The sequence below is a fragment of the Oncorhynchus nerka genome, linkage group LG5 (genome assembly GCF_034236695.1).
Source record: "Oncorhynchus nerka isolate Pitt River linkage group LG5, Oner_Uvic_2.0, whole genome shotgun sequence".
In the NCBI taxonomy this organism is placed as follows: Eukaryota; Metazoa; Chordata; class Actinopteri; order Salmoniformes; family Salmonidae; genus Oncorhynchus; species Oncorhynchus nerka.
The window spans coordinates 50,220,382-50,229,479 of NC_088400.1; the positions used below are offsets into that span (position 1 = coordinate 50,220,382).

Sequence of the window (9,098 nt, forward strand, 5' to 3'; positions counted from 1 at the left end):
GACCAGCACCCTCACATTATCGCCCTCGGGCGTGCTGCTGTAACCGTGTACTCGGCTGCTGGTATCTAGTCCAAAAATAACAGTTCCAATGGAGAGTAGCACAGTGGTACAAGTAAGGCTCCCCCAAGCCTATGGTCAAAGGATGCTTTTTACAGGTATGTGTCACATAATTATTGGGTTTGATGGGTAGAAATAGGTTACACAACAATCACCTCTTATTACATAGGCTATTGTGTAGCCTACAGTATGTTCCATTTTATTCATGATGTATATAATTAGGCCTATTTTGGAAGTTATACATTAGGGGTTTGTCATTATAAATATAGTATTTTTTATTTTAATGATATGTAGATAGGTCAGGACAAGAAACCGTGGGGGTGACTGGATGAGAGATACTTGACACAGCCTCTTCATTGGCAATGCACTTTCTGTAAAATGGAACCACCCTACTCCTATGTGTGCTACTTTAGACTGGGGGAAACTCTAAACGGGATACTTTGGACATACCAACTCTGACGTCACCCCATGGAAGTTCTCAATTAAAATGGTTAAGGTTAGGGTAATATTTAGGTTAGGGTTTAGGGTATGGACGTCCCAAGATTTCTGGATAGCATAAACCTTTAGAGTAGGGCTCTGTGTAGCTCACTATTTTCTGAATGGTTCTCACATTTCATTATGTTGATTCTAATAAGGTCCAGGTGGAATTGGAGACTACAAGGCAAGATTGATCGACTTTCCCCGCTACATTGGCGTTGGCCCTTTGTCACCTGAGGGTACAAGCGATTTGAATTACCTGTGCCGGCCTGCTCCCTCCGCCCCACCCCCCATGCCCAAACCGTGTTGCATTGGAGGGGTGGGATGGGGCATGGAATATCACCAGCTGTTGAACAGTAGGACGCTGCTCAGCAATATGCAAATTAAGGTGGGGCCCAAATGAAGCCTGTGAGCTGGATGTTAATTTGATTATTAATAAAGGAGGGAGTTAGGCAACCTTGATGAGCATTTAGTAGATTAGCTACATCATATATTTTATTTCATAAGCCCTCAAAGTTCCATAATGGGCTGGAAATGTCAGCCATCTTGGTCAGGCAGAAATCCAAAACCAGTCTGAATTGGAATGAATGGCATTAGGCATAGGTGATGCATTTCCTGCTTTTACTTATGCAGGAAATATAAAGTAAAGCATGTGATGTATCAGAAATTGTTTAATGGAATTATAGTCAACCTAAAATATTTTCATATAATTATAAATACAGTTTATACAGGGTTTTATACCAATTCTGTATAAATATCCTCTAAAATATATGTAAACAGTCTGCAAATGAGTGCTATTATATGATACAATATCAGTACTTGTTGGATTTACAACTTGTCTAAATCCTATCATCAACTGCTTTGAGCCACTGTATGGCTGTGGATTGACTCTTAGTGTTTCAATGAAATGTTGGCATATTGACAGTTCATTTGAAAAATTAATGAGATCATTCCTCTAAAACTGGCTGGCTAGTTAGCTAACACAAAACAGTGCAGATACATTCTTCACTATCTTATCACAGCACTGGCAAACCATGGTTGACCAATTCCCTGACCAACATGGCTGACTTTTGTACCGTCATAAAAAGGTTCAAACCCTTTCTAGAATTCTAATTAATAATTATATGGCTATTATACTCACCTGTCACAATGGCCAGAATGATGTCCTAAGAAAATACTGTAGTCATGGAGTCATAATGCTCACCAAGTGTTTGACTTGGCCAGGAGCTCACCGGAGCTGTGTACCGGCACCTCACATTTTCTACTGCTTGAGCTCCTGTTCCTCTTATAGAATATTAGCTCAAAAGTATTGTGGAGCTCCTGCATCTATAAATGTAAACAGTACTGGCACCCAAAATGAGAGCCGGCACCTATTTTGTCCAATTCGAGCACTGCTCACCTGTCGCAATGCTCAAAACTGTAATCATGATACTCAACGAATGTCACGATGGACACAGTGCTCAGAATGTTGTCAGAAGACAACAATACTCAAATCACGATTCTCAAAGTTGTCAGATTCATGACCCTATTCATTCTGATGCTGGCATTACATCGGTATTAAGACAAGCCACTTTAATTAAGACAATTTATTCTCTTCATTCAAATGTTATAACATACAACTTTCAAAGTGACTCAGACCATATTGTTCCTACAGAGAGCTGAATTCCGCTCAGCCCTTGAGGACAGAGTCACCCACAGATATCAAAACCCATGGTAGGCCCCACATGTGGTAACCCACACTTTATTTTTCAGCCAGTCAGAATCACTTTACCTGCACGCTGTGCACATTTCCAATGTGAAAGTGATAGCATCGCAGCAGGCTTGTGGAGTGTCGAGTGAATGTAGGTGCACCCTTCTTCATCCATTATTCACCATTTCCACTTTTGCAGGCACGCACCGCCCCACTTTCTAGATAAGCAATCTGTTGGAGCCCGCAGCAAACTCGCATGGACACACAAGTACGACTGTTATATCCAAGATAACAACAAACAGTTCCTTCTCAACAGGGTAAGTCATTAACTACAGGAATGTGACATTTCCTCCCTTCAAACACCAGTATGAAGGACACATTGCATGACTGGAGATATATTTGACCCACTAAACCCAATTGTAAGGGAGAGGATGAGGGGCCCCTCTTTTCACACGAACAATCCTATTTCTGCGTAGGCCTTGTCCTCAGGGAGTATCTGACCTCTCATTTGATATATCACCTATTGCATTATGCAACTATAAACACAGCATTTGAGGAATTCGATGCAAATGCATTTGAAGTTAAAGGGCCCTACGTGATACAGTGCCATGCAAAGTTTTTCACACCCCTTGGAGTTCTTCACATCTTATTTTGTTACAAAGTGGGATTAAAATGTATTTAAATTGTCAACAATCTACTCAAAATACTCTAATGTCAAAGTGAAAGAAAAATTCAAACATCTTTTAAAGATGAATAAAAATGTGATAGCGTAATTGCGTAATTATTCAGCCCCTTTGTTCAGGCAAGCCTAAATTAGCTCAGGGGTCATCACATAATAGGTTACATGGACTCAATGTGTAGAATAATAGGGGTTGACATGATTTTTTTGATTGACTAACCTTTCCTTTGTCCCCCATACATACAACATATGTAAGGTCCCTCGGTCAAGTATTACATTTCAAGCACAGATTCAACTACCAAGACCAGGGAGCTTTTGGAAAGCCTCATAAAGAAGGGCAGTGATTGATAGATGGGTAACAATAACAAATCAGACATTGAATCTCTCTTTAAGCATGGTCAAGTTAATAATTAGGCTGTGGATTATGTATTAAACCACCCAGACACATAGTTACAGTCCTTAACTGAGCTGCAGGACAGGAATGAAACTGCTCAGGGATGTTACCATGACGCCATTGGTTATTTTTTTAGAACAAATACAGGGTGGGTGTGATGGGAGAACTGTGGATGGATCAACAACATTGTAGTGACACTACAATAATGACTTAAAAAGAAAATAATACAAAATACATGCGTCTTGTGTACAACAAGGCACTAAAGTAATACTGCAAAAAAACATGGCAAAGGAATATACTTTTTGGCCTAAATGCAAAGCATTATGTTTGGGGCAAATCCAACACATCACTGAGTAACTGCCTCCTCATTTTCAAGCATGGTGGTGGCTGTGTCATTATATGGGTATGCTTGACATCGGCAAATACTGGGGAGTCTTGCAGGATAGAAAATAAGTGGGATGGAACGATGTACAGGCAAAATCCTAGAGGAAAACCTGCTTCAGTCTGTTTTACACCAGACACTGGGAGATAAATTATCCTTTCAGCAGGACGATAACCTACAACACATGGCCAAATCTACACTGGAGTTGCTTACCAAGAAGACAGTGAATGTTCCTGACTGGCCAAGATACAGTTTTGACTTAAATCTGCTTGAAAATCTATGGCAAGACTTGAAAGTTGCTGTGCAACTGTGATCCCCAACATCTTGACAGAGCTTGAAGAATTATGAAAATAATAATGGGCTAATATTGCACAATTCAGATGTGTAAAACTCTAAAAGAACCAAGAAGACTCACAGCTGTAATCGCTGCCAAAGGTGTTTCTAAAATGAATTGACACAAGGGGCTGAATACTTATGCAACAGCATTTCAGTTATTTAATTTATATATTTGAAAAAAAATTATTCACTTCCACTCACATTAGAGTATTTTATGTAGATTGATGACTTTAAAATATATATATATTTTAATCCCACATTGTAACAATAAAATGTGAGGAAATCCAAGGGGTATGAATACTTTTGCAAGACACTGTATATGAAAGGACATAACTTTGGTCGGTGAATGAACCCATTCAAACCACACATCATGCTTGACCATTTCTGTATGTGGTGTTTTTAGTGAACAGTATTCAATAGGATTATGATATTTTTGCCTGACGTACCTATAACTCACAAATGCTTCTTTGTGTATTTCCCTTTCTAGAGAGATTAACTCGTTCAGAGAAACGCTGAAGGTGCTTCACAAATTAGTTCCTTGAAATAGTTTGGGTGAAGAACGGATGATGATACAATCAGCTGTGTTGTCCTGAAGACCTGACCAATTGTCTGAACAAATATCACATTTTCACCTACTGTAGTGTGTATACAAAAGTTAATCAAACCATTTTACTCTGTCAGTACTCAATTACAACTCTCATTAGTAATTTGCATGACCTATTTCACTGAAATGGTTTAGGAGCACTGCAAGTAGGCTACTATACCACACCCTTACACTGGTGTATTTTGCAGTTAGTTATGCAGCAACGTTTACAGTAAATTAGGAATCCTTTAAATCCTCAAACAAGGATTTGATGAGATTAAAATATCTCCAAGTTTTGTCTGAAAGATGAAAGTAAAGCTAAGTGTAAACAATACATTTTTTTGTTAAGTCCATTGGCTTTACTTTAAAATCTTTTTTTTTTTTTGCCACTTATCTAAAAGTACTCATGTTTTCTGCTCTGCTAGCTCTACATGGGGAACTGAGAATGAAAATGTCAATTCACCAAGGATGTCTCGGACACCAGTATTGCATTCTACAGGTCCAGGACCCAGGTCTTTCCTGTCTTGTGTCATAGATTCAAATTTTCGATAACAAGTGTGTGTGAAGATAATCCATCCCCTGAGCAAAAGCAATTACATTTGCCAAAGTCAAGCTCAGGTAACTGCTGCCGACTCAGATTGGGAGAGGAGTTTTTACTGCACCAGAGATTTCCAATTGTCATGTAATGAGGCACAGCAACATATTCTTGTTAGCTCAACTTCAATTTGGTGTTAATCTTGCCTCCATTTAATATCTGACCCTATCTTAGACCTCTTGTGGCAATACAGAAATTACTTTTTTTTCATCTATTTTTCTACAGTGATTTTCTATCAATACATGGCCAACATACTATCTTCCTCTTCAGCACATCCAGAAGAGGACTGGCCATCCCCCATAGCCTGGTTCCTCTCTAGGTTTCTTCCTAGGTTCCGGCCTTTCTAGGGAGTTTTTCCTAGCCACCGTGCTTCTACACCTGCATTGCTTGTTGTTTGGGGTTTTAGGCTGAGTTTCTGTACAGCACTTTGTGACATCAGCTGATGCAAGAAGGGCTTTCTAAATAAATTTGATTGATTATTCACATGCACACCTTTGGGACATATCTACTATCATATAGGTTATAGCAGTGGTTGATTGGAATGGGATTAGGCAAAAGGGTCCACTCTTTTAGGATTGGGGACAGAACACGGGATAGAAAATATATTTTTTGAAAAATCTACTAATTTTGGGTGCAGTAGACAGCAGTGTTGTTCCATGTTTTAAAACGTTTCAAAGCGTCTAAATATAATCCATTAAATATCGCGAGATTTAACGTGTATATAATAAATTAAATATCGCGATATCCAGAACTTGAATATCCTTAGCATCACGGCAGCAACATTATCATGCCGGTAGCAGCATTAAGACTTCCGTTTTTGGGATTTTGCCATCAAAATAACAGTCCACTGTAAAAACGCTAATTGCAGGATGATATTTTTTTTTGCATTATGTTTAATTATAGCTACACGGAGGAAACTGAACGAAAGATAATGACTTATATAAATAAGAAATAATATTATAAGGTAGAACAAATAAATTTGCATGGGGCCCCTGGACACTATACACAGGGGTGGTAATGTAAAGGATTACAAAAAACGATAACTGTAATCCGTTACATTACCAGCAAAAATATTGTAATCAGATTAGATGCTTTTGAAAAACTAGATGATTATTTCGAAGATTACTTTTAAATTCAGAAAGGATGCTTGCGATAAAAAAAAATATTTGACACTTCTGTTTTCTCAATGACATTCAAATCAGGGTTTTAAAAAGCGCAACTTTAAGTGTGTTCGATGTGAGTGAGTCTGACCACCAGTCAGAGACCACTATGATGAATCACCAAATGTGTTCGATGGATCTCGGGAAAATAGCAGGAATAGGTTTTGTAGGCTACAGTCCAAGCTATGTCTTCGAATAGTGCGACTGCCGTCGGCATCCATAGATGATCCAATTTGAATAAACGCTTGGAGGTAAGGATTACAGCAGTAATCGATCCGGATATCACTTATTATTGATATCTACATAGCGCATTGTTGTGAATCCCACTGCTGTTCTCTCATTTAACTATTTGCGCCTTACAGATTGTGGTTGTTGTGGATGGCTGTTCACAAATCTAAGTGCATTTGAACCCAATAATGGTTCAATTCAAGAAGTTTAAACTGCCTATCAATCATCGTTTTTGAAACCAATGAAAGATGTGCTATTGCAACAGCTGCATAGTTCGGATCCCAGCCTATGGAATAAAAGTTGGTATTTTATTGCTCAATCTAATTCATGCTGATAAAAATAAAAATAAATCCATAGGCCTAATGGACACATGCTCAAACTCGCACACGTTTGATAGACTTAAAAAGGGTCCGTCTGTCGCTGCTATATCCATTTAAAAAAATATATTAATGTAAAGATATAACTTAATCATATTATTGTATGTAATAGAAAGCGATGGTTTAGATTAGATAAAGCCTACATAACCAACCCATAAAGTAAAATGTAACATCCATATATGGCCAGCTATGTAAACTTTAACATTGATTTATCCTACAGTAGATGTAGTTCAATTGGTAACATACATTTTTGTCTTCTAATGCCTCTTAAGGGGAAATTAACTGAATGTAATCAGATTGTTACTGAGTTGAGGTAATCCAAAAGTTACATTACTGATTACAATTTTGTACTGGTAACTGTAACGGATTACATGTAGAAGTAACATACCCAACCCTGGGTTCAAATATAGCACTGTACAGGAAAAACGATCAATTGTATGTCCATAAAATCAGGGTTCAGTCTATTCACTAGAGTCCCTAGAATCCAAAACAGGTGAGGCTGAACAAAAATCAAGGTCATAAGTGTTGCTGGACTTTTAAATAGAGTCATGGACACCATATGGTACAAAAAAGTTAATTCAAATAACCAAATTCAACCTAGCTAATTTCCGATTTGTACCAAATTGTTTGACTACAGAGGTAGCAAAACTGTACTTCAAATCTATGATAATCCCCCACTTAACATACTGCTTGACTAGTTAGGCCCAAGCTTGCTGTACAACATTAAGACTTATTCAGTCTGTCTACAAACAGGCTCTCAAAGTGCTTGATAGGAAGCCCAATAACCATCATCACTGTTACATCAGACACGTCAGACACATCAGAAAGCATGAGCTCCTGAGTTGGGAAAATCTTGTGCAATACAGCGACGCATGTCTTGTATTCAAGATCCTAAATGGCCTGGCTACCCCTCCACTCACTATTTTTGTGAAACAGAAACCCCAAACATATGGCAGCAGATCCACAAGGTCTGCCATGAGAGGTGACTGTATAGTTCCCTTAAGGAAAAACACCTTTAGTAAATCCGTTTTCTCTGTGAGAGCTTCCCATGTCTGGAATACACTGCCATCAGACACACATAACTGCACCACATATCACACTTTTACAAAATGCTTGAAGACATTTTGATTTGTGAATATAATCCCTAGCTGTGTGTTGCCGCTTTCCATGTTGTCTGTAGCTTGTGAGGTGTGGAAACACTTTTATGAATTTTGTCTTGCTGCTTTTTGTTCTATGTTGCTATGTCTGTATGCTACGTCTTGCTTGTCCTATGTTGCTCTGTCTTGCTTGTCCTATGTTGCTATTGTCTATATTGTAATTGTTTTTAATAACCTGCCCAGGGACTGCGGTTGAAAATTAGCCGGCTGGCTAAAACCGGCACTTTTACTGAAACGTTGATTAATGTTCACTGTCCCTGTAAAAAATTAACTCAAACTCAATATAGCACCGTACAGGCAAACAATCAATTGTGTGTCCATAAAACCAGGGTCCAGTTTACTTTTACCTGGTGAGCACAAGGCAATAATGTCACACAATCAGAAAAACCCCAACCCACATCCCTGCTACTTTCAGTCCAAAATCCCAAATCCAATATGCGAACCTTTTGATTAATTGCGACCAGGATGGGTTGAAGAAAAGTGCTGTTAACCTCCGTGATAACCCTTGATAGGCTATAGGCATAATTGTGGTGATACTAACCTATATGATCTTACTATGATACTGCCTAAAAAAAAAAGAGATCTTTGCCTAGCCAAATCGCTTGACCTGATGCATGTTTTGCTATGTAAATGTATAAAGCCTGCAGCCTGCTCATCATCATTAGGATAATGTATGTCATTTACAGGTATGCCAGTCAGTTAACACCCCATCTACTGATAACATACAGCAGTTGCCATTGTTTCTCTGAAGCAGTTCGTTCTCACCTAATCACGTGCTAATAGTCTGAATCTTTCACCTACATTATAGGGCAAGCTATGGAATGCAAGTCTGGTATGGAATGATGTTTTATTTCACACTGGAAGCAAAACAAAGAGAAAGCTAGAATAGTTTATGTATTGTTTTGACATTTAGATATAGCCCTGAATTAGTCAGTCAGCAGTGAGTTAAAGTGACAGTACAGCAGTGCATAAGTACGATTTAG

The 9,098-nt window shown here is 38.5% G+C and overlaps 1 protein-coding gene across 1 annotated transcript; it reads left to right on the plus strand.

The window, feature by feature from the left end:
- On the plus strand, window positions 1–5,682 carry LOC115129558 (protein SPMIP2). The gene is made up of 5 exons (XM_029660036.2): window positions 1–155; window positions 693–922; window positions 2,189–2,247; window positions 2,424–2,541; window positions 4,503–5,682. The coding sequence occupies exons 1-5, from the start codon at window positions 89–91 to the stop codon at window positions 4,509–4,511; spliced, it is 483 nt and encodes a 160-aa protein (XP_029515896.2). The 5' UTR covers window positions 1–88; the 3' UTR covers window positions 4,512–5,682.
- Window positions 5,683–9,098: the final 3,416 nt, after the last annotated feature.

Bases quoted from the DNA above. Each gene is read 5' to 3' on its own strand.
- LOC115129558 (XM_029660036.2), top strand. From the start codon at position 89: ATGGAGAGTAGCACAGTGGTACAAGTAAGGCTCCCCCAAGCCTATGGT. The intron at 156-692 runs GTATGTGTCACA...GATTCTAATAAG, and splicing joins TCAAAGGATGCTTTTTACAG to GTCCAGGTGGAATTGGAGAC. The intron at 2,248-2,423 runs GTAGGCCCCACA...CCACTTTTGCAG, and splicing joins CACAGATATCAAAACCCATG to GCACGCACCGCCCCACTTTC.